Source organism: Paramacrobiotus metropolitanus, unplaced genomic scaffold (assembly GCF_019649055.1).
Source record: "Paramacrobiotus metropolitanus isolate TYO unplaced genomic scaffold, Prichtersi_v1.0 Parri_scaffold0000015, whole genome shotgun sequence".
Lineage (NCBI taxonomy): Eukaryota > Metazoa > Tardigrada > Eutardigrada > Parachela > Macrobiotidae > Paramacrobiotus > Paramacrobiotus metropolitanus.
In genome coordinates, this window is record NW_026570235.1 from 926,435 (window position 1) to 949,685 (window position 23,251).

General features: G+C 40.4%; 5 protein-coding genes across 7 annotated transcripts; 3 read left to right on the plus strand and 2 right to left on the minus strand.

Moving 5' to 3' along the window:
- Positions 1–59: 59 nt before the first annotated feature.
- Positions 60–3,996, minus strand: LOC129584929 (uncharacterized). Of its 2 annotated transcripts, none has more exons than XM_055477363.1 (5): positions 3,812–3,996; positions 3,069–3,725; positions 2,414–2,877; positions 988–1,933; positions 60–614 (listed from the first exon to the last, which is right to left on the minus strand). In XM_055477363.1, the coding sequence occupies exons 2-5, from the start codon at positions 3,609–3,611 to the stop codon at positions 147–149; spliced, it is 2,421 nt and encodes an 806-aa protein (XP_055333338.1). In that variant the 5' UTR covers positions 3,612–3,725; positions 3,812–3,996; the 3' UTR covers positions 60–146. The 2 variants fall into 2 exon arrangements, with proteins under 2 accessions (XP_055333338.1, XP_055333337.1); XM_055477362.1 differs by having other exon boundaries at positions 3,805–3,996.
- A 42-nt stretch (positions 3,997–4,038) lies between these two features.
- Positions 4,039–6,028, plus strand: LOC129584940 (uncharacterized). 2 transcript variants are annotated; one of them, XM_055477382.1, is made up of 5 exons: positions 4,039–4,318; positions 4,402–4,505; positions 4,775–5,092; positions 5,185–5,457; positions 5,655–6,028. In XM_055477382.1, the coding sequence occupies exons 2-4, from the start codon at positions 4,430–4,432 to the stop codon at positions 5,442–5,444; spliced, it is 654 nt and encodes a 217-aa protein (XP_055333357.1). In that variant the 5' UTR covers positions 4,039–4,318; positions 4,402–4,429; the 3' UTR covers positions 5,445–5,457; positions 5,655–6,028. The 2 variants fall into 2 exon arrangements, with proteins under 2 accessions (XP_055333357.1, XP_055333356.1); XM_055477381.1 differs by having other exon boundaries at positions 4,040–4,318; positions 4,415–4,505.
- A 69-nt stretch (positions 6,029–6,097) lies between these two features.
- On the minus strand, positions 6,098–8,512 carry LOC129584939 (uncharacterized). The gene is made up of 3 exons (XM_055477380.1): positions 7,733–8,512; positions 7,102–7,568; positions 6,098–6,633 (listed from the first exon to the last, which is right to left on the minus strand). The coding sequence occupies exons 1-3, from the start codon at positions 7,793–7,795 to the stop codon at positions 6,495–6,497; spliced, it is 669 nt and encodes a 222-aa protein (XP_055333355.1). The 5' UTR covers positions 7,796–8,512; the 3' UTR covers positions 6,098–6,494.
- A 2,056-nt stretch (positions 8,513–10,568) lies between these two features.
- LOC129584933 (ATP-dependent RNA helicase DDX19A-like) lies at positions 10,569–14,959 on the plus strand. The gene is made up of 12 exons (XM_055477369.1): positions 10,569–10,695; positions 10,923–11,081; positions 11,293–11,359; positions 11,435–11,573; positions 11,635–11,721; positions 11,973–12,075; positions 12,139–12,256; positions 12,328–12,505; positions 12,631–12,871; positions 12,963–13,125; positions 13,191–13,382; positions 14,522–14,959. Exons 2-12 carry the CDS (start codon positions 10,947–10,949, stop codon positions 14,605–14,607), a joined length of 1,509 nt encoding a protein of 502 aa, XP_055333344.1. The 5' UTR covers positions 10,569–10,695; positions 10,923–10,946; the 3' UTR covers positions 14,608–14,959.
- Positions 14,960–19,473: 4,514 nt separating this feature from the next.
- On the plus strand, positions 19,474–22,704 carry LOC129584938 (protein giant-like). The gene is made up of 2 exons (XM_055477378.1): positions 19,474–20,004; positions 21,391–22,704. The coding sequence occupies exon 2, from the start codon at positions 21,402–21,404 to the stop codon at positions 22,419–22,421; it is 1,020 nt and encodes a 339-aa protein (XP_055333353.1). The 5' UTR covers positions 19,474–20,004; positions 21,391–21,401; the 3' UTR covers positions 22,422–22,704.
- Positions 22,705–23,251: the final 547 nt, after the last annotated feature.

Genomic DNA, 23,251 nt, shown 5'->3' on the forward strand with positions numbered 1-23,251 from the left:
TCGTCACAGCCCTCTTTGAGACACAAGATTTTTGAGTTGGTCGCTCGAAACTTCGAAGCATATTTTTATTCAAATTTGTAAATATAGTATCTAAATAATCTGACAGTGGGAACAGTGTCGTTAACTCATCAAAAGCAAACCAACAATCACAGATTAATCTGCCGATTAAAATTGACAGCTGTTGATAAACCGCGAATATTTTTCCAGTGTAACTTGTCAGTATAAAGATCGGCAACCTGGACTGGTTGCTTCAAACGCACATAAATCGCCCGTAGGTTGTAAGCCGCTTCGAAAGCACAATCAAAATACAGCCTTTCTTCTTTGGAAGCTGTACTTGAGGAAATTTGGGACAATCTCAAGCATTCTTTGTAATAAACGATCGCCGACGCTAAATCCCCGTATAAGTGACCTGCGCGACCCTTGTTGTACATCACTTCTGGACATAGACCTCGCCGTAAAGCATACTTCTCCATAAACATCATGCCCAGACTGTAGATCTGAGATCGTTTCGTCAAATGGAATTGTGCGGATATTCTAACATATAGAAGTCCAAGGTTCAACAAAACCTGCCAGGAAGCATCGTTGATTCCTTCGTTTTTGGCGATCATTGAATACTGAAAAATAAAAACCCTAAACCGTTAATTAGTAATATACAACATAGTAAATACTGCACGAGTACTAGAAGGCAGCAGTAATAATAAATAATTTAGTAACGTCACAGTATTTCAAATTTGACGTCCAAAAATATTACTATAATGCAGTAAATTTAACAGTTTTAACTGACATGGTCTTCAGTTCGTAAGTAATATTGCAATTTGTAGAAAAAGTCAAACCAGCAACGTCCCAACACTTTCTGCGTACGAGACTACGAGGCTACGATACAAGATTCAGAGCAAATGATATTTTTCCAGTGACACACTTATATTTTTCCAAATGATCTACTTATAGTAGCAATTAGTAAGTAACACAAGCAGCGTCACAACGTACCAGATCTAATGCGTGGCGGGATTGCCCTCGTCGCAGCGAATCATTGGCAATAAACATAGTGATTTCCTTCGAATATCCGTAATTCTTGCACCATCTGGTCGCCCACTTCATCAACGGTATAGTATGTTTCACCTGCGATACCAGTAAATAAAACAAATTCCAGACAGGCACACTGTAATCCGCTTGCTTCTTTGAGATGAGCTGGTCACGGAAGTAACCAACGGCGAAGCGCAAATTTTTTTTTAGATAATACAACCCAGTGATGATACCTAACTTCATTATGTCAACTTTCTCAGGAAAAGGTCGGAAGTCCGCAGTGCACAAGGCATGGAAGGTTATCACCAGAAACTCCTCATACTGCCGACTGTCCAGAGCGATTCGACAGCCTTCTACACATATATCCCAAAAATCTTCTAACGGTACGTCCTCCGTGGCAATAGCTGGGGCGTATAATAAGTAATCTTTCAAATTCTGTTCAACTCGGAATGGACTTCCTTCCAGCTTATCGATAATGCGTTCCGGCACTATTTCGTCCAAATGGGCGAATGTCGAGGTCACCAAATCTACAGAACATCGCAACATCTCCATTTTATCGTCACGTAGTTTCTGTTCCATGTAGTTCTCGAAAATCCTTTTTTGCAACAAGATGGTGCGTTGCCTTCCCTCAACAGTTCCGATATTTTTCGAACTAGGTACCGGTAATCCAAGTTTCAAAATCCTGAACCGCGCGGTACGGAAAGACGGTTTAAGCGAAACTGCCCTGTTGTAAGCGTGCAGGGCTTGTTTGATATCGTTCAGTCTCTCAAATATAAGTCCTAGTTGATAGTAAAACTCAGGAGACTGAAATTCCGGATGCAACTGCAAACGTTCCATCAGCGACCGCGCATGCATCACCATATCTTTTCCCAACAGAACATTGGCCAGGTGCAGGTATATCTTGCTCTTCCTGTAAACAAAAGTCCAATAAACGAATGTGCCACTGAAATGAAAAATCCAAAAAACGAAAATGAAATGCATTCAAAAATTGTAATGATAACAAAACCGGTATCGCTTCAGCCTATAGCTGGCTAAATTAAGTATCTATTATGTAATTAACGGTAAAAAATTTAATACGGTATGCCACAATTGCAGCGGCATGCCGTATTAGATCACAAAATCCCGAATAGAGAAATTCCAAAATTTCAAACGTGGAAAATTCAGGTCTACTACAGCAAAACAGAACCACACTATTCAGTCTATTTGCCACCATAAACGCGGATTTTCACTACATAATGATACTTAACTTGTTCATTAGGAACTGGTAACGCATACATACAACTAACAACAGTACAGATACGAGAGTATAATCATCTTCACAACACAAATAAAAAAACGGCGCAAAAATTTATTGTCGAAAATTTACAATCACAACGCATGTCAGGTTTACCCCAAATTAATAGCGCCCAAAATGCCTTTCTGTAGAAGTTGTTCGATATTGGAGGAGATGCCAAAATCCAGCATAACAATACAAGCCGCTGCAATCAAAGCAGCAGAACTTCCGTCCTTTACCGTAGCGCTTGGAAAATCGGTTAAGGAGAACGTTCCGGACGCATCGCGGACGTCCAGCAGTATTACGCCTAACTCGATCAGAAACTGTGCAGCTCGTTCCGATTGTTTCGTTTGCAGCAGCACCTCCACAAAAACCGTAAGAACAGATTCTGGCAAATCGTTATTCGGAATCCTCTGTGGGACGAATTTCTCCAAGAAAATCAAAACATCTTGCGGTCTTTTCTCTGCATAAAGCCACTGCATCACGTTCACGGCCAGGGAGTAATCCGGTTGTAAACCACTCCACAATTCCGCCAAAAACAAGCGACTTCTATATTTGTTGACCAAGAAAGCTTCCGAGGGCTAAAAAATAAAAACATCAGTAAAACTCACAAGACGGCAATGAATTATGCAGCACATAAAGCTAAGCCATTAAAATAAAATTAAAAAATGCAGATAAATAAAATTAAACAAATGCACATAAATAAAACTAATAAGACTAATTAATCTTGCTTAAGTTAATTCATGTTACCATGTGCAGGAATACGACTTACGTCTAGCAGTGATAGAAGACGTCTCAATTCCACCGCGACGTTTGCAAGATTACCGACATTCATTTTAATAATATGTTTGAGCGCATGAATCTGTTCCTCGTCGTCTTCCAGAATATCAGCAACTTCCGCATAACGATTCCACGCTTCGATATATCTCGGATGCAATTTCACCGCCGCTTTACAGCAGCTCAAGGCTTCGTGTGGTTTGCCTAAATTCTGATAGCAGTCCGCCATGATGTCGTGCAAAGGCGCATAGTTCTTTACACTCTTGGCAATATCCTTGAAGATCTGTAAAGCTCCGTGGTAATCCTTCTCCAAATATAAATCGGTTGATCTTTTATACACCATAGCGAACATGTCCGGCAGTTGTGGTAGTTTCTTGACTTTCTGGTTGCTTTCATCCATTGCTGATGGAGCATCCTTTTCCGCTTTGGCATCGTCGAACTCATCGTCCTCTTCCTCGAAACCGCCATAATCCTCGTCATCAAAGACCTCAAGTACCGATGACATACGCCCAGAAACCGCCGCAGCGTTCGTATTCATTTTGATTCAAACTTTGAATCAAAATGATCTTGCTCTGAATTTCCAAGCAAGGGTTGTATAAGATCAGGAAATCAAAAGTACCACAGACCTCGTTGATAAACCTCATCCCACATGCTACATGCAGACAACATTAAACAAAAATTAATGTATTCACTATTCAGGTACAGTACTGTATTTATCCACTATTACCAACCTATTACCACATCATTGAGTCATCGCGTATCGTCCCAATGCCGCGCCAGTGGTCACTTGGGTTGTACTGTACGTTTTTCCGCCAATGGCGGAAAAATAAGCATACAGGCTGATGATACAGCCGAGATAATTAAGTATTCGAAAAATTTTTACTACTAGTACTCTACTACTTTATATACAGCATTTACAGTGTTTAGGTGTTTAGTGCTTAGTGCTTACTACCATACTATTAAACCATAAGCAGGTTGATGGTTGTACGACTGCACCTGATTTCGAAAGCGGCGGCAGAAGCTGACAGACGGGCGGAACCTTCCGATGGACCGATGGTGAAATAAAAGTGTTTTAGTCGGTAATTTTTTTGATTGGGAGCGGGAATTTGACTTTCGAAGTTACTGCCTTGAGTGCCTTCAACCGTTTTTTGTGCATCTCTCACCCAGCCTGTGCGAATTCACCCACCTTTACAGTTTACGAGTTACAGGAAGCTTGCGAGTTACACTACCAGGAACGCTATTCAGGCAAGTTAACGAAATTTTGAGTTATTCCGAGTTACGGTACCATCAAGAATACGAATACATACAAAATTTGTGAGTTTCGTTAGCTTTTTCTTGTAGTGCCGTCCAGTGACCATGGCGACTTCAGGTCAAGGAACTTCCCCGCCTCAGTCGCCGGGAGTAAGTGGTGGCGAATCTGACGGTATCGTCGGTATGTACCCTTGATCTTGAGGTTAACGTCCACATTCTTCGAACTGAACAAATTTTTAATCAATTTATCATCCATTTATTATTTTTTTCATTTTCATCAATTTTTCTGAATTATTTATCGATTTATCCACATAATTATCTCGAAGAAAAATGTGTTGCTGAACATGACACTCTTTTGTGGGTACACGTGCTCTGCTTCGCTCTGCTGTGTAGCGTGCATCCGATCAGCTCAGATCCGAAAACACCTTCGTCCCATCTCGATATTTTTAGGCCAAGACCTTGAAATACTATCCAATTCCGATCAGTTATCGAATGTGGCAGTGGGAAATTCACCTGTAAACATGTTAAATCCTGTAAATCAAAATGATTTCCTGCCGATATCCCCAAATCCATTCTCCCCGGCAAGCAACCCTACCGTGCGTGGCGTTCAGGAAGAAGTGGCGAAGTTGGGAGAAAAACTAACGGAACTGGAAAAACTGGCGAATAAACAAGTAACGGAACTGGAAAAACTGGCGAATATCCAGCGAGAGAATGGAGAAAAACAACTTGGAATTCTGGAGAAAATTTTATTTGTTCTTACTAAAACTGGTAAGGATGGTATAGCTGAGTAAATTTCCAATGGGTATACACAACATTTTCCACTTTTAACTGTTAACATGATGTTACTACTACTGCTGCAGAGCCGGAGAGTCAAGCTAAAGCTCCTAAGCGACATCTGGAGGAGGAGGATACGGTTGCCAAGAAGATAGCCCGCATGGAGAACGACACTGCGGACGAGGCTGTCAAAAATGGAAGCGCGGAAGAGTCGACTACGGAATCAAAGCCCGAAACTAACGGTAACCATGAAGTAGCGCCTGCCAAAGGGGAAGAAGCGAAGGCGGATACTGGCGCAAAAGAGAAGGATGAATCTGTTGTCGTCGGCGAAGGCACTGCTGTGTAATCCTGCTCCGTCGGTACGTGTTCATATTTCATAATCAAAAATTAATGCTTGTACGATATTAAGGTCTAACGACAGATACTCACGGTACATTGTTAAGGAAACTAACCGTGACACGGGTGTGGACCGAGAGCAATTCGAGAAGTTTAGGACTGCCCATATTTTGTAATTGGCAGATTTAAGGCGTTTTCGTACATTTTCTTTGTTTTACAGGCTGATTAACGCTTCGATAATTCATGCGCGTCCTCACTCATGAACCTCGCTCTAACGGATCTTCACAGCTTCTGCCCTAATTTGTAATTTTTACTGTTTATATTCATGGAAGGATTATTGAGGCATTCCTGTTCGCGTTTTAAGTGGTCTGGCTGAACTGTAATAAGTAAGCAAGCACATCAGTAGCTCAGTGGCTAGTTATGTAGCGAACGTTATGTAATATGTATAGGTACTTTTTGCTTAGTCGCGGCTGCGTTTTTTTTGTGTACTTGTTCCTGTCAAAAGCGATCCGATTTTGTTTTCTTTCAGTACTAGTACTGGTTTTCCTTTTGGTATAGAAGTACTTGTGTACATTAAACATTTGTGCAGTTTAATTTGTTACCGTGCTTTGCAGTTCGTACTTGGTACCCCTGCGTAAACGTTAATAACGATAACAGTCGTCAACATATTTTTGATCACCAACATAATTATAACTAGCTAACAGTTTCATGATACTAAACAGGAACAACAAAGTCGAACCCACCGAAATCAAATTTAAGGCATTATTGACGCGCTAAAACCGAATCCGCTGGATATGATCTCACAGTCACGGCTTTTTGAACGGGATTACAGTAGTGATATTCTCCAAATCGCACTTGCGGCCGACCATCAACTGATTCGAATAAGCTGATAATCAGAATTTCGCACTTCTTTGACAGATACATAAAATGTTAATACTCGAAATGTTCATGGCTCGAAATTTTCGTGCTCCCAAATGCCAAAATCGGCTAACGTTTTCAGTTTCACTAAGATGTTATTCATTCATCACAGAGCGTAGAACCGGATATAAATTGTCAAATGTCAACACATCACAGAATGGTTCATCAGGTTGCACGCGCCACGCATGTGAAAATGCAAACCATTCAAATTCTGTTCAACTCGGAATGGGCTCCCTTCCAGCTTATCCCTCCCTTCCAGGTGCAGGTATATCTTGCTCTTCCTGTAAAGAAAAAATCCAAAAAATGAAATTTGCAACTGAAATAAAGAATCCAAAAATGAAACGTATCTAAAATTTGTACTGGTAGTAAAACCGGTATCGCTTCAGCCTGCAGCTGGCTCAGTTAAGTATCTAATATGTAATTAACTGTAAATAATTTAATACGGTATGCCACAATTGCAGTGACATGCCGTATTAGACCACAAAATCCCAAATACAGAAATTCCAAAATTTCGAACGTGGAAAATTCAGATTTACTACAGCAAACACAACCGCACCACTTACTTAGTCTACTACCTCGAACGCGTATTTTCACTTGCATATTGACACTTATGGTTAATTTGTTACATAAATACATACATACATACAAATTACAATAGTACAGATATAAATCATCTTCACAATATGAATCAAAAACTGCGCTTAAATTTATTTTCGAAAATTTACAATGACAACGCATGTCAGGTTTACCCCAAATTAATAGCGCCCAAAATGCCTTTCTGTAGAAGTTGTTCGATATTGGAGGAGATGCCAAAATCCAGCATAACAATACAAGCCGCTGCAATCAAAGCAGCAGAACTTCCGTCCTTTACCGTAGCGCTTGGAAAATCGGTTAAGGAGAACGTTCCGGACGCATCGCGGACGTCCAGCAGTATTACGCCTAACTCGATCAGAAACTGTGCAGCTCGTTCCGATTGCTTCGTTTGCAGCAGCACCTCCACAAAAACCGTAAGAACAGATTCTGGCAAATCGTTATTCGGAATCCTCTGTGGGACGAATTTCTCCAAGAAAATCAAAACATCTTGCGGTCTTCTTTTCTCTGCATAAAGCCACTGCATCACGTTCACGGCCAGGGAGTAATCCGGTGGTAAACCACTCCACAATTCCGTCAAAATCAATCGACTTCTACATTTGTTGACCAAGAAAGCTTCCGAGGGCTAAAAAATGGAAAACATCATTAAAACTTAGAAGACAGTCATCCAACAACGGAGGCCAAATTAAATTCTGCAGCATATAACATCAAGCTAATAAAACAAAATTGCATAAATAATAAATTTAAATAAATTTGTTAATTTGCTTAAAGTTCACGGATTCGACTTACGTCTAGCAGTGATACAAGACGTCTCAATTCCGTCGCAACGTTAGCAAGATTACCGATATTCATTTTAACAATATGTTTGAGCGCATAGATCTGTTCCTCGTCGTCTTGCAGAACATCAGCATCTTCCGCATAACGATTTCCACGCTTCGATATATCTTGGATGCAATTTGACAGCCGCTTTACAGCAGCTCAAGGCTTCGTGTGGTTTGCATAAATTCTGATAGCAGTCCGCCATGATATCGTGCAACGGCGCATAGTGCTTTACAATCTTGGCAATATCTTTGAAGATCTGTAAAGCTCCGTGGTAATCTTTCTCTAAATTCAAATCGGTTGCTCTTTTATACACTACAGCGAACATGTCCGGCAGTTGTTGTAGTTTCTTGACTTTCTGGTTGCTTTCATCCATTGCTGCTGGAGCATCCTTTTCCGCTTTGGCATCGTCGAACTCATCATCCTCTTCCTCGAAGCCACCATAATCCTCGTCATCAAAGACCTCAAGAACCGATGACAAACGATCGGAAACTTCTGGAGCCTTCGTATTCATTTCGAAAACACGGATGTATCAAAAGTATCACCAGGGAAAATAATCTGAGAAATAAAATCACATCTGTACTTGAAATTAAAACGATTTTCCTCTGGTATCAGATACTAGTAATCACATTCCTTCGACCTCGTTCTTGAAAATTCAAATCGAGCTAACGCCAGATAAATAATTCATGACAACGGCATGATAAAATTACAAAGCAAAAACAAACAGAGGAAAGCCTGGAAAGCCGAAAGACATCGAAATCCTTCTTGGTAGCGGCTTCCCGTCTCCGGTCGGCTTCCAGGTTTTGGCCCAGAGACACAAAAATTTTGGGCACGCAGTGCACCGTAGACTCTATGGTATAGGGAAAACCGCCCTAGAAAGCGGCTACCCAATCCTGCTCCCTACCACCCAACCAATCCGAATTGCGCACAGCTGGTCAGTACTCCAGATTATTAACTGCTCCAGTACTTAGAATTCTAGCGTTTATTATTTGTGACTACCAATTAAAATGAATTCGAAACAATACATTTTTCTAAAAATATTCCATTAGCAGAGATGAAATATCAGAGATAGTGCTTTCACATTTCCCATTAACTGAAATCGAAGAGAAGGAATATAAATATTAACTAAAAAGGGCTATGAATTTTTTTAGTGATACACTGAGGTAATGTTATTATATTCACAGGTGATAATGAGTTTAAGCACATCAGATTTTTAATTATTCACAGAAAACTCAAAAAAAAAACTGTTCATATATCCTGATAAATTTTATTATTCTCTGCAAAGAAATAACGGCAGCATTCTATGCCATACGAAAGCAGCATACGCATCCCAATCACAAGAAAACAAAGTTTTTACTACAGGCCGCACATTGAGGTGTACTTCAGGCTGTACGTTAAGTAAAACTACAATCTGAACATTAGGCTGTACTACAGGCATTTCCTTTAAGTAAACTTAGTGCACTACAGGTTAAACTACAGGTTAAACTACAGGTCATACACGAGACTGTACTACGGGCTGTACTACAGGTTGTACTACAGCCAGCACATTAGGCAAAGGAGTGCACGCCGGACTATGGACATAATGCAGATGATATCGGCTAAGGATCATAAATATTCTTAATTATGTCCAATCACAAATTAATAAAAGGACATTAATAAAAAATACATATTTTTGTTCATTATATTTAATCACAACAGAATCATTTAAAGCATTAGAATCACATTAACGTAAAAATAAAACCGGTGGACGAAAGAATAGATAAGCCAGGCGTCTGTCCTTTTATTAATTTGTTATAGGATTTGACTTTTGTTTCTGGTACGGCCCGATGCACCGCTTAAATTCATTAACACCTTTTTATTGCGTACCAAGAATCTATCCATGCTTCCGGTTTACGAATTTTATTTTACGCTTCGAATTATTACAGTACTAATGTGATTGAATATAATTAAGAACATTCACGCTGCTTAGGTGATATCTTGTGCATTATTTCCATAGTCCGGTATGCACTGCTTTGCATAATGTACTGCCTGTAGTACAACCTGTATACATCCTATAACACAATCTGGTGTATGACCTGTAGTTTAACCTGTAGTGCACTAAGTTTAGTTAGTAGGAATGCCTGTAGTATAGCCTAATGTTCAGCTTGTAGTTTCACTTAACGTGCAGCCAGAAGTACACCTCAATGTGCGGCCTGTAGTAAAAACTTTGTTTTTGTGAATTGAATACAGTACTTATGCTTCTTTCGTAGTCGTATAGAATGCTGTCGTTATTTTCTTGCACAATATATTAGAACTGATCAGGATATACTGAACGGTTCTTATTTGTTTCTTCTTAGATAATTAAAAATCTGATGTTCTTTGACTTAACATCATCTATGCAAATGAAAATTATTTATGTATATGACTCTACAAAAAAATTCTTAATATTTTTCAATTACGAGTCCTTCTCGCATACATGCTCCTTCTCGACGCTTTTCGCTTTGTTAGTTAATGGGAAATTTGAGTGCAGTTGTGGCTGATATTTCATCTCTGCTAATAAAATGTTATGTTTTTATTCAGAAAAGTTTTTATTATTTCGATTTTATTATTTTAGTTGAATGTCACGCGTAATAAGCTCTTGAATTATAGGGCTAGCAATGAACAGTCTGAAGTACTGACCACTTGTGCGCAATTCGGATTGGCTGGTGGTGGTGAGCAGGATTGGGTAGAAGATTTCTAGGGCGGTTTTTCTTATACCATAGAGTCTACGGTGCACTGGGTGCCCAAAATTTTCGTGTTGGCCCAGAGCTATCAGATCCATTTTTCAGTCATTTCGAACTGACTAAGCAACTTTTTTTACGGAATTACAAGATTGGAAAATTTGGAAACACTTGAAAACAGGCCGAGTTTTTATGGTTTATTTTGTTGGATGACATTTTTAGATTCTCTACCGAGTAAGTAATAAGTTGCCGAAATCATCCCAAGCGTAGAGGAAATTTAGTGTCATGATTATTGTCGGTGTCAGTGGCATCTCATTCAACTCTTCTGCCTTCGTGTTGTGAAATTTGTGTAGGAGTCAGTAGGACAGCCGCAACTGGTCCAGAGTTTATCTACGTTGCTAACGTTGGAAACTGCAGAAGTCCCGTTGTTATGATAATTTGTTGTTCGTTTAATTAAATAGTCCTCCATCCTCGTCCGACCGAAAATGGGTGACAAAAGTCGAATGATGGAAGAGTACTTGCGCGCTAAGGAGCGGAGCGAGAACCAGGAACAGCAGCGGCGCGACAACATACGAAACGCTCTCTGGGACGACGAAAGGGGTGCAAATCAAGATTCTTCCGTAAGTATTGGGCTCCGCTCTGTCAGCAAATTTTGGTGATTAGTTCTATTCAGGATTTGTGCAGGCACATAAATATCGCTTAAAGATGTAGGTACTGATCGTGAATATCAAATTTGTCCCAGTAAACATGAAACTAGACAGCACCCAAGAGGCTAATGTTGGGAGCACAATATATTAGAATTTTATTTGAGTATTTGTTTCTAATGTCCAGACGGAACCGCATGCTGCAGGAAGTGGTGTGGACGCGGAGGGACGCATTCCCACAGCAGAGGAAATCGGTAGGTCATGCGTTGTTTTGTTTACGAGAAAATAGCTGTAAATGCAAATTAATCCTACAGCTTTTTCCGTTACAGCTCAACAGGCGGCTGATGACGCTCTCATGCAGAAACTGTTGCAGTGTAAACTGCTGGTCGTGGATCCAAAAATGCTCCGCGTGAATGAAGAAACGAATAAATTATGGCATACCAAGTCCAGTTGGCAAGAACTTCACGTGTAAGAAGTACGACGGAAATTCATGGAATAATTTTTATGAACTGAGATAAATTGTTTTTAGGCCGGCTACGATTGTCCGAGGCTTGCTCCTAAGTGGTTTTGATACTCCATCTCTGATCCAGTCAGTCGCGTTGGATATTTTGTTTAGGTAAAAGGGAAAAACTGTTATTTGCGCTAGTTTCAATGTAGAATTAATAAAAGCTCACTCAGCTGTACATTTTCTTGGGGTTCTTGTACTCAACAAGCTAATGGATGTGATAAGAGAAGCTGTATTCGGTAATCATGAAGATATATTCTAACAGTCGAAGCTGTTTACAGTTTACGGGGCATTGGTACTTACTCCTGTGCGGCCTAAATTTAATTATGATTAGTAATGACATGTTGATTTTTACTTTTTAGAAATCGAAACTTAATTGCGCAATCCCAAAGTGGCACCGGAAAAACTGTTGCATTTGTTATCGGCTTGTTACACAAAATCAACCCCAGCGACCAGTTTCCTCAAGTGAGCAGCAACGGAAGAATGTGAATCTTTATTTATGCAAAAAAAAACCGTTTTCTGATTTAGGCGGTTGTGTTGGAACCTACTTTTGAATTAGCGCTACAGACTGCCAATGTTATTCGAAAGATTGTATCGAAAGCAATCAGTGTGTCCATTATTGAAGCCGTCCGCGGAGCCAGGCGCTGTACGTGTCGACATGTGTTTCGTTGATTTTTGTTATATCCGCATGAAACTCATGAAGGTTTTTCTGTGTAGTGGAACGCGGTGAAACTGTTTCGGAACAGATAATCGTGGGCACCCCTGGAACAGTGCTCGACTGGGTGACTCGATTCAAAGTCTTCGATCCTAAAAAGATCAGATTCTTCGTGCTGGATGAAGCGGATGTGATGATTGCGCAACAAGGGCATCAGGATCAGTCCGTGCGAATATACAAGTAATTCTTTCTACTTTTGTTATCAAGTTATGCACCGTTGTGCATGAATTTGATATTATAAATTAATGTCCTGGGTGATATCAGCGTTTTGTACTACGAAGTACATGTCATTTTTGTTGGGATAGAATGATGGACCAAGCCGCGGTGCAGACGGCATTATTCTCCGCTACCTATGATCCTCAAGTAATGGATTTCGCCAAGAAAATTGTCCGTGATCCCGAACTGATTACCGTGAAAACTGAGGATCTCAGCCTGGAGAACATTCACCAGTATTATATGAAACTCGGATCGGATGATGAGAAGATCAAAGCACTACGCAGTCTGTATGGGGTAGTGACCGTGGATAATGCTATGGTATTTTGCCGGGTAAGAAAGCCATCTCTTTTCGGTGTAAATTTTGTAATATGCGCAGTTTTGTAATATGCGTGTAAATTTGTAATACACTCTTTTGCGACAGAGCCGAGAAATGGCGCATCGCATTTACGACGCGCTGAAGCCCGATGGGCATCCCATTGGTATCTTATCGGGCGATATGGATGTCCAGGCGCGCGCCACCGCCATTGAGCACTTTCGGGAAGGTCGAGACCGGTTGCTGATTACGACGAATGTTTCCGCTCGCGGTATGTAAACTTTGGGACCCCACTGGATGTTTCGAGAATGATAAGCATGCGGTTTCTCATTGTAGGCATTGACGTCATGTCGGTCAACTTGGTTGTAAATTTCGATCTGCCTTTGACATTCGATCATAAACCAGATTACGAGACGTACATTCACCGCATCGGGCGGACCGGTCGTTTTGGGCGAGGCGGTTTGGCGATTAATTTTGTGAAGGGTGAAAAAGACATGGGTGTTCTGAACGCCTTCGAAAAGTATTTCCGTAAGTAGAACGAGTTATGTTTTAACGAACGAACGAGTTTTTAACGAAAACAGTAATATGTTTTAACGAAAACAGTAATTGTATCACTTAAATTTGAAAATTATCCATGATTTGTGAGCGCAACCTAAGTTTTATAATATTTGGTACAAGAAACCGCTGCGGCTTCGCCTCCGCGTTTCTTGTGATCCACGGCCGCTTTGAACAAATCATTCCATTTGCAGTAATTCGTTAGTAAATTCACTAACTGCCTTAGCAGTTATTGTAGAACTTCTTAGGCAAGGAATCTAGCTCAGTCCCTCACTCAGTTAGCAACTTGGTTCACTGGACAGCGGTGGTAGCTCGGTCACTCACTAATGGTGTCACCTAGCAATTTTATTCAGTGGACAGTGGTGGTAGCTCGGTCACTCACTCACCTAGCGATTTTGTTCACCGGACAGTGGTGTTAGCTCACAAGTCAGTCACTTACTCATCTAGTTTTGTGCACTGGACAGTGGTGGTAGCTCGGCACTCACTAACGATGTCACCTAGCAATTTTGTTCACTGGACAGTGGTGGTAGCTTAGTCACTGACTCATCGATCTAGCAATTTTGTTTCACCTAGGGTAGTGATTTATTGCTCGGTCATCACTCAGCTAGTGATTTCGTTTTGTTCACTGGACGGTGGCGGTAGCTGGGTCACTCACTGCCTTAGCAGTTTTGTTCACTGGCTTTTGTTTCCTTCGAAACCTGGGCTAATTCAATCAAGGAAATCGGATTTTTTAGGCATTTAAAAATTGAACATTTGAGCAGCAATCACGCGATTAAAATTCAACATGTTTGCAAATAAAATAACTACAAATTTATTGTAGTACATACACTTTAATAAATGTTCTAAGCAACTGGCATTGCTATTATTCTTAAGGTCACCTTGAAAGCTTTACCGAAGCCAGTTCTGCCGAAACCGGCATCGGTGGGACGGGTTTAAATAATTTTTTTAAGAAATAAAATGCATGTGACACAGTTTCTGAACATGCTGAATCTAATGGCGTTTACAGTTTTTTTTTATTAGGTTCTGGTTTTTCCGATCTCGATGCCTCAGCTTTTTTGTAGTTGTATTATAGATCTAGTTCCTTGATAGGTATTTGGCTTTTTGTTTTTTAGAGCGGCAGATTAAGTCTCTGGATTATCAGGACATCGATCAGCTGGAACAACTGAATGACACGCAGACGGAAGGAGCCAGCTCTTAAAATCCCTTGATCTGAAATGGCAGTGTTATCCTTAAAGTCGAATAAAGATTCCCCTTCTATATAAGCGAAAATTTCTTGTAGTGCATTTGTTCGCAACCGAGATGCTGCTGAAGGCTTTTCGGTAAACTAACAGTGATAAAAAGATTGCTTTAAAGTATGCTTAATTGATGTTGTTATCCATTACTTTGTTATTTTCTAAACCATTAAGAATTATTAGTTGCTGGTCTGGTTATCGGAACAAGAATAAGCAAACATCATGTTTCGACAAAATTTTTAAATGCGGCTTTGAGCGAGTATGCTTTCTTGGTCAACGTCGATGTGCTTCTGCAGGGTAACTAAACGATATTATTAAGATTTAAGGCGAAACCTTTGTAGTCCACCTGTTGCATAATGTTACTGCATCCATGCGACCGCTGTCGAGTGGAAGTATGGACGTCGAGTGGAAGTATATTAAATTATTAACGTCACTTCTAGTCTACGCATCTCTCAGTCTTATTATGGTTTGTGAACGGACATAAACTTTGTTAATTGAATTTGCTTTAGTAACGCTTCCACAATATGCGCTGTTGCATCGATTGCATGATCATTAAGACCGAAGTCAATCCCACACTTCTCAAGTTACATATCATTAAATTAATGGTGAAAGAAATTTCTGCACGAAATGCAATACGTCGAATATGGTATCTGCGCTTGTGCTGGATGCAGCTGGAAACATAATTAGCATTTAGCAACCTTATTTAGCCACTAGTCTGCAGTTTTGGCTTACCGGCAATGGTACTTTGCCACGGCATGTCTGCACCGGTTGCACGTTAGCTAAGATATGCGACCATTGCGTTCACAATCTTTGTTTTAAATTACTTTCTCTTTACTTTTCATGCACAATTATGAATAAATTTTTAGAGAAATCACTAAAAATTATAAAATTTGCGGTAGCAAGCCAAGCCGAACAGCTGCTGTTTTATGCTTTTTCAATACTGCCAAGCGAGGGTCGTACCATAATCATACGTGGACGATGGCGACATGCCATTCAACATTACAAGCGCGACAATTCTAAATTTGGCAATATGCTAGGGTCAATGTCCTTTGAGTGAACGCCGTGAAATATGGAGACATGTGTACTATACGCTATGATTGAAGAATTTTAATTGACAGTTTTAAGCAAGGATTGCCGCAGTCCAGTGCATTTGAGCTCATGTTGAATCAAAATGACCGGATCATATAAGCACCAGGCACAGCCGTTCGCTTTTGACGTAGCATCAGGCAAAGTTCGCATCAGGTTGCGGTTTATCGCTAAATGCACATGCTCTATTGAGTAGCCACCGGTCAGCTGCTGCTGGCTTCAGTGTGCTAATATAATTTGAGGATTGGTAAACTTCCCTTCATCTGACGCCAGATTTCCGCGTACCGTATAATATTGCTGCACATATTCGCGCTATTATACAAATGCCATGAATTTTAACTCATGATCCGCCTGTGCATGCAAGAGAGAGAACGGCCGAGGTCAGTGTCCTCATCAGATTGGACATTTCCATATGCACATCACCCTGCGCCGAACCCATGGTCACTCTTTGGAAATTACAGTGGTCATTCGCCGACGTATATGACATTTTTCTGGTTCCCATATTGCACTTTTCTTACAGAAGCAAGGGTTTGGCGGCCGTTGAACTAAAGCATATTAAACACTCCCGGACCAGCAAGTGGTGGCGGGTGCTGTTAAGATATGCGGTCACAGTGCAAGTGAAATATTGTATAGCGTTATGGGTTTGTTTTCCCACTGCGACACACAACTGTTGAATACGCATTACGTCAGGACAATTGATGCTGATTAAGTGATAATGCACGGGCGTCGTGAGAGAATCCCGGAGAATGCGCAATCAGATTATTGTCCTTAGCGTTCGGCACATTTTTGCCCGTCTAAGCCGTTATAACACCCACCCGGACAGCGCCATAGTAATGCTATTTTCTGGACATAATTACAGGACGGTTAATTCTTGAGAAAGAGCGTTACATATCTTACCTATTGTCCAGTTATGGATGTAGGTATCGTTTGTGCATAGCTACCGCAGATCGCTAAACAGTTCGCTTTGTAAGATCAGTTCTACATGCAGTATTTGCCGGTTGGGTGCAAAAATCTAAACTGTAAAAGTTTAATATGTCGCGCTTAGTCCGCATGCAGGAAAGATTTTATAAAGCCTTTTACAATGAATTTTGTTTTTGTTTTTTAGCTAGTTTTTAAAACAAAATTTTTTCTTCTTACATAAATGTATGCAGTTCTCAGTTGAACAAGCAGAATCTGCAGGATTTCTTAACGCATTGAATTTTCTGTTGAGAAAGAATATGGATGCTTCCATAAACATTCTATATATACCGTTCTGACAAAACCGATAGGATAGACTGATTGACTGATGCGGGGTGTCCATGGCGTCAGCGAGGATGCAATGACCTCGGATGGCATCGCATAATGAACAATGGTTCTCCTTAAATGGCCTCTGCGCCTCCTTGTTTCACTTGCTCACCCATCCACAACTGTTCTGCCAGTAAAGTGTCTAGCCATGCCAAGGCAAACACATACAAATCGGTCTAAATATCAGGTTTTCGTTATTGCATTTCCCGCCATTATAATAGAATAATCAGGAATAAGGAAAGGTTCATCGTTCGGGTAAAAGGGCTGCTTCTGCGATATTTGGCCACTTAAGCAGTCGAAGCAACAGTTGATTGCACGATAAAGCAAAGATGCAACTTACAATACGTTTTACTATCGTGTGCATAATTATTATACTTCCTCTCCAGTCTCCACACACACAACTGTTATGGTACTCAGCACAAAAAAATTGAAACAAAGTTTCTAATGATTGAAACTGCCGAATGTTATGCCAGAAACTAAAATAACATTCTATGTTTTAATATTGCCCGCAATTTTTATGGCGCATAATTTTCGGTTGCCCAGTTAATAGATAAGCATAAATTACGCATGAAGTGGACATTATAATATTCTGTATTAATTCTTCTAACTGTAACACTGAACATTAATTCTTTCAAACATACTTCAAGTATACGTAGTTCTAGATTACAATATCTTATAATATAAAACAAACAGACTTATTCAGCTTTTCTAACAAAGGAAGTTTTTATAAGTTTGACATACTTAATATGTTCGAATTTAATATCCACAAAACAGCAGTATTATGATCGGTTAGCTCACTTAGCTGTGCCTTTTTCTATTATTTTTTATTCCTTTCCCAGCAAAATTACGCTGTCATGATGGGAAAAACACTTCGGAGAAAAGAGATCTTATGCTCTCTTTGGCAACACTCAAGCTTTTATGTTGAATAATGGCCTTTTGCATAGATGTACAATACTTGCAATTTGCAAATGACTGTTGGCCGTCTTGTTAATCACCGTTAGCTAAATGAGCGGCTTTGCCATTACAGCAGTGCAAACACTGGTCGTAACCGACGTGTAATAAATAATCAACCTTTTATAGCACAATCCGTGTGAATGTTTTATACCAGCTTGCGCCTGCGAGATAATTACAGATCTGGCTTGCTAAGTATGCAGTGTGCTCTAATTTGACTATGCCGACTAATAAAAAATCGCCGTTACGATATACAGAATAGATCAGATATATTAATGTCTGGCAGACGCCTTTCGAAGTACTTTCGGCATCTTTTTGCAGCAATTAAGTATGGTCATAACAAATTCTTCTCTGCTGATCCGAAAAAAGCAATAGGGAAAAGATAAAATTAAGGAAATGATACACAAATTATTTTATAGGCATGCGCATGAACGATTGCACGGTGTGAAAGCTTTACCGGAAATGCAGACTCTACCATCACATAATAATTACAGCAAACAATTTTTCACACACTGTATATATTTTGTAAATGTAAATATTCACCGATTAGATGGCACCGGTGTTACCTTAACTGATAGCATGTTTAATGCGGAACATGGCTTTACGACGTTTACGTGACGTGTATACACGTACGGTACACAACACCTTGGGCCATTGTATTACTGTACATATTTCTACTTATATCTATATGTGTTGATCATGAAGTATTTTTCTATTTCGGTACTTCTATAGTAAACGCATGAACTTTCGTTTCACTGAGTATATACAACGATCGTAGAAAATAATTCATGCTGTAATTGCTTATAGTATGCTGGGTCGGACTGGACGAAGGTTGCACTGAGCCTGCAGATGCTCCAAAATGCAAAAAAGTGTCAGCATATTATATCGGCAATTATACTAGACGGAACACGATTGTGGTGTTAATTAAAACAAATATGTTTTTAACGATTCAAAAGCAGTTTGATTTACTATCTGCATTTATTATCACGGTATGTACCAAAGCAGACAACCCCAAGGGGATTCAAATCTGAACGAACAAAAACAGTTTTAGCGCTGGCGTAAAGTTAACACATAAACACATAAATAGACTTGTAGATGTCCAAGCGCAGTTTTACAATGAAATACGTAACTGATAGCTGTGTCCGACAAAACATATGTACGTACAGGTTTTAATACTTCAATAGTTGTAGTTGGAGTAGAAAAAAGAAATCCACTAACAAGTTACAACATTTTGCGTTTGTAACATATTTTATAAACGTTGTTGGTGGAAAAGGTAAAATAAAACTGAATAAGTGAAGTAAATTAATACATAGTTTTCATAACATTGCCAAGGCAGCCTTATTGTCCTAGCCATATTATTTTAAGTTTTAGTATATTACGTTCCTGCAAAGATTTTGTATAACAACGAAAAGTCTCTGACTCTCTACTCGAGCATTTTGCACAACGCATATGCGTTGGCCGGGTGTTCCAAAGTTGGTCGTCTGGAAACAAGACCACGGAGACGTCCGTAACTCCGCCCGATTGCGTTGCGACGAGGTGACTTCCATCCAGTCACAACGCTGACCGTCTGTTACGTTAGTCTATCAAGTCTCGTTGCGCAGACAAGCACAGTCGCAGTCCGGCCACAATAAAGTGCACTATGATGCATTAGTCCTGATACAGATTACTGTACTTATTCTGCACAACCAATATACGAATCCCTTGCGTTGGTTCAAGTGCTTCCAGTGAAAGTCAGCATCCATAATCCGAAAGGCAACCAGTTGCATCAAGAAAATTTTTCCCGTCAGTTAATGTTGCCTATCCGAACATCGCTTTTCTCCAGACTTTGGTGGCTAGTGTTACTGCAGCTTTTATTTATTCTGAGACAAAACGTTTTGTTGAAAGAAGAACAAACAACGGCTAACTATTGCATCACACGTCTTCGCTAATCTCGTTTGCAAAGCTGTGAATTGGAATTATTGGATCATTGCCAGCACATTCTGCAGGTGCATCATTACGATCGGTTGCGTGATTCTCAGGAACGGGAATAATCTGATTTCCTGGTACGTGCAATCTGAGTTATGGCAATTTAAATTTATGCCGTAGTGTGCTCTTTGATTAGTAGTAATTACCATTGCTGCAAAACTAGTGTAGCATAGAGTGATAAACACGACGTAGGTAAGTAATTGTAGTACATATTGTAAGTACTATAACTCAGGAAACGCTGTATCAGGATTTACAATTTCGAAAGCCAATATTTTAATCTGTTAATCTTTTCTTGTCGTATTAAAGTGCAGTGAATAAAGAAAAGCAATGAATGTTAAAAATCAAATATTGCCAACGATAACTTTTGTGTGAGAAATGTGGTTCAAATTTCAAAATGATTTTAAAGTTTATGTGCTTGTTCCAGCTATTTCACTTTTCTATATGTCTTAGACTATTAGGGGAGTCTGTTATATGGCCCAAGCGACGCATGTGCTTGCGCCAGCCAATCCGGCGAACGCGAATGTGTTCTTGCTATTTTAAAACCACAATCCGTCTCCTTGATTTGCGACAATATTATATCGCCCCCATACCACGCACGTGGGTCATAAATTTTAACAACAGGATTTGCCCCAGCTCATCGGGATAGACGCTGCACTGCAATGCGCATCTGACAGTAAATAATAATCGTTATGGAAATACCGGTATTTAATAATAATAATTTATTAATTTACCATTATGTGCAATGCCGCCTGCTTTTTGCTTCTTAGTTTTTACGCTATTAATCCGTCCACAGAGCAAATAATATACTATGGTACTTACATAGCTGATTCCTTGGTAGAACCTTTAATAGAAGTGGAACCAAAACGATATTTGGTTTCAGCAACGTTAAATTGATTTTAGATCTGTTTTCTACACGGATACCGAATGGCCCAGAAAATACAAAACAAAGCACACAAATTTGTGCCATAGGTCACAAGTATTTAGGTGATAGCTCGTGAGTCGCCGTTACGTCATAGCAAGGTATATAAGAGATAAATATAGGATGTTATAGGATGTTCTGCTTTATACTAAACAGAAATTCCAGAAAGGTCAAGAATATCAGATTTGGGATACAGCGCGCCTGCGATCAGGGCACCAAGATAACCCTTCTTAGTTTTCAAAAATCGTTGATGGAATTTGCACTTTGAATAAAACTTTTTTAGTTAATTGCGCCTTCAAACAGGTTTAAATATCATGCATTAAATTAAGTTATTTTATATATAGCTGAATTCCACAATTACAATACTACTTGTATTAAAAATTTTTTATTGTAGTATATTTTTGCTATACATGCAGCTGCTCGCGCCCACATTTTGAAGGAAGCTAAGGATGTGCATGCTGCATAGTTGAATAGATCTTTGTGCACTTTTTTACACTGACTTACTTCTGCTTAGCACCTTTGTGAAATCAAAATCGCTTTGCAGATAAGCAAAAAATGTCACGCAACAGCAACGCGCGCACGTCAAGTTGGCTAGATAAGGCGGCAGCCAAACCTGAACCTTTGGAGGACATGGATGCGCCGTTGGACTTCTCCAGCAAGAAGCGACGCTCACCCGACATTGCCGATGACACCGCCAGCGAGGGAGGCGCCAGCAGCACATCGTCTTGTCACCGCGCCGAATCACCACCGGCATCCATGGTATCCGCCAGCGGCGCGATGAACCCTTTGCTGCGTTTCAACGGGATGGGCAACTACTTCGCCAACGTCAGCAGCCATGGTATGCCTAACTTTCCCTTTGCCCAAAACCTAACGGAACCGCGCGCCAAGGGCGGTAATAAACCGGTGCGCCCGTTCAAAGCCTACCCGCGCGATCCTCTGTCGCTGCCCCTTGGATTGTACGGTCTGCCGATGAATCTCGGTCTGACGCCGGCCGGCATGCTGGAATCCCTCTCACCGGATCTTTTTAACGGGTCAAAAGATATGTTCGCCCAGTATAAAATTGGACCAGGAGCACAGAAAAAATCCCCACCGAGCGATCCGCACGCCGCTACGACCCCACCCACCACAAAATCGCGAAAGGTCAAACACACGGATACACTCGTGACGTCATCGGTGAAGGTATCCAAGAACGACAATCATCCTTCGCCCTCTTCCATGGTCTCCGGATCGCCTAACGCCACCGTAGACTCCACAGCGTCCACTACCGCCTCGTCGCCCTTGCGCAACGGGAAGGAGGACAGTGAAGAGAAAACCCCGGAGCCGGGATCGGAAGAAGATGGAAAGGGCAAGAAACGAGCGCGCTCCGTGCCGGATGATAATAAAGACGATGCGTATTGGGAGCGCCGACGGAAGAATAACGAAGCGGCTAAAAGGTCACGGGATGCCCGCCGGGCTAAGGAGGACAATATCGCACTGCGCGCGGCCTTTCTGGAGCAGGAAAATATGCGATTGCGTATGCAAGTCACGGCTATGAAGAGCGAGATTGATAAGCTGCATTGTATGCTTGTCACTTAATAACGCTTCCTTGTGTTTTAATCCGTTTATGCAGCTAACGCCTCATGTAGCAGCGCAGAATGCGTTATGGTGGTTTATTGGTTGCCTATCCCAGTTCTACTCCAGATACTAGATTAGCCTGGCCGTTCAATGGGTAGTATTTGGAAATTTTTAGAAAGTTTAGATCGCTTACATAATGTTATCACATATGCGTGGAGGTATGAATCTCGCGATTTTTTGGCTCTTATAAGTACTTTTATTCTTAGCTCTCAAAGTGGCATTCATGACCTGAATGAATTGCTCAACGGCATTCTGTATTTGTACATAAATTCCTCATGTATGCAATATACAAAAGAAATAAAAGTTGATTTCCAACTGCAGTTTCAAGTTTGCAATAAAAGTTATTGATAAGGCCGTAAATAATAATACATAGAATTTTCTGTTCGGTATGCGACAGCTATGACGCAGTGGAATAATTTTAACTTTAAGCAGCGTTCAACTTAAGGGAAGCGCTACGGCTGTGCGTGTTACCTTTTAACCCATAGGAAGAAAGAGACTTTGGATTTTTTAATGTTTGAATATTTTTGACAGTGGAATAATGTACCCGCGTTTGCACTTAATTATTTCATAGCTGTTGCCTAATGTAGGAAGTAATTTCAACTTTGTACGAAAGCAAAAAAAATTTCTGTGCAAAAACCAATACTGTGCACAAACGCTAATGAAGCCCATAATAATTTTCTACGTACAAAAATAGTCGTACAAAACTGAAAAATAACCTTGAACAACAAAACAAACCTCTTTTTTCCTGCAAATGCATTAATTGTGCAGTTTGGTGTGTTCTCAGCCACTGA

Coding starts and splice junctions, on each gene's coding strand:
- LOC129584933 (XM_055477369.1), top strand. CDS start 10,947: ATGGGTGACAAAAGTCGAATGATGGAAGAGTACTTGCGCGCTAAGGAG. Junction 11,574..11,634: donor AGTTGGCAAGAACTTCACGT/GTAAGAAGTACG, acceptor AATTGTTTTTAG/GCCGGCTACGATTGTCCGAG. Junction 11,722..11,972: donor GCGTTGGATATTTTGTTTAG/GTAAAAGGGAAA, acceptor TTTACTTTTTAG/AAATCGAAACTTAATTGCGC.
- LOC129584939 (XM_055477380.1), bottom strand. CDS start 7,795: ATGAATATCGGTAATCTTGCTAACGTTGCGACGGAATTGAGACGTCTT. Junction 7,569..7,732: donor GTCTTGTATCACTGCTAGAC/GTAAGTCGAATC, acceptor TCCATTTTTTAG/CCCTCGGAAGCTTTCTTGGT. Junction 6,634..7,101: donor TTGGGCGCTATTAATTTGGG/GTAAACCTGACA, acceptor TTTTCTTTACAG/GAAGAGCAAGATATACCTGC.
- LOC129584938 (XM_055477378.1), top strand. CDS start 21,402: ATGTCACGCAACAGCAACGCGCGCACGTCAAGTTGGCTAGATAAGGCG.
- LOC129584940 (XM_055477382.1), top strand. CDS start 4,430: ATGGCGACTTCAGGTCAAGGAACTTCCCCGCCTCAGTCGCCGGGAGTA. Junction 4,506..4,774: donor CGAATCTGACGGTATCGTCG/GTATGTACCCTT, acceptor CGATATTTTTAG/GCCAAGACCTTGAAATACTA. Junction 5,093..5,184: donor ATTTGTTCTTACTAAAACTG/GTAAGGATGGTA, acceptor CTACTGCTGCAG/AGCCGGAGAGTCAAGCTAAA.
- LOC129584929 (XM_055477363.1), bottom strand. CDS start 3,611: ATGAATACGAACGCTGCGGCGGTTTCTGGGCGTATGTCATCGGTACTT. Junction 2,878..3,068: donor GTCTTCTATCACTGCTAGAC/GTAAGTCGTATT, acceptor TTTATTTTTTAG/CCCTCGGAAGCTTTCTTGGT. Junction 615..987: donor CCCGCCACGCATTAGATCTG/GTACGTTGTGAC, acceptor TTTATTTTTCAG/TATTCAATGATCGCCAAAAA.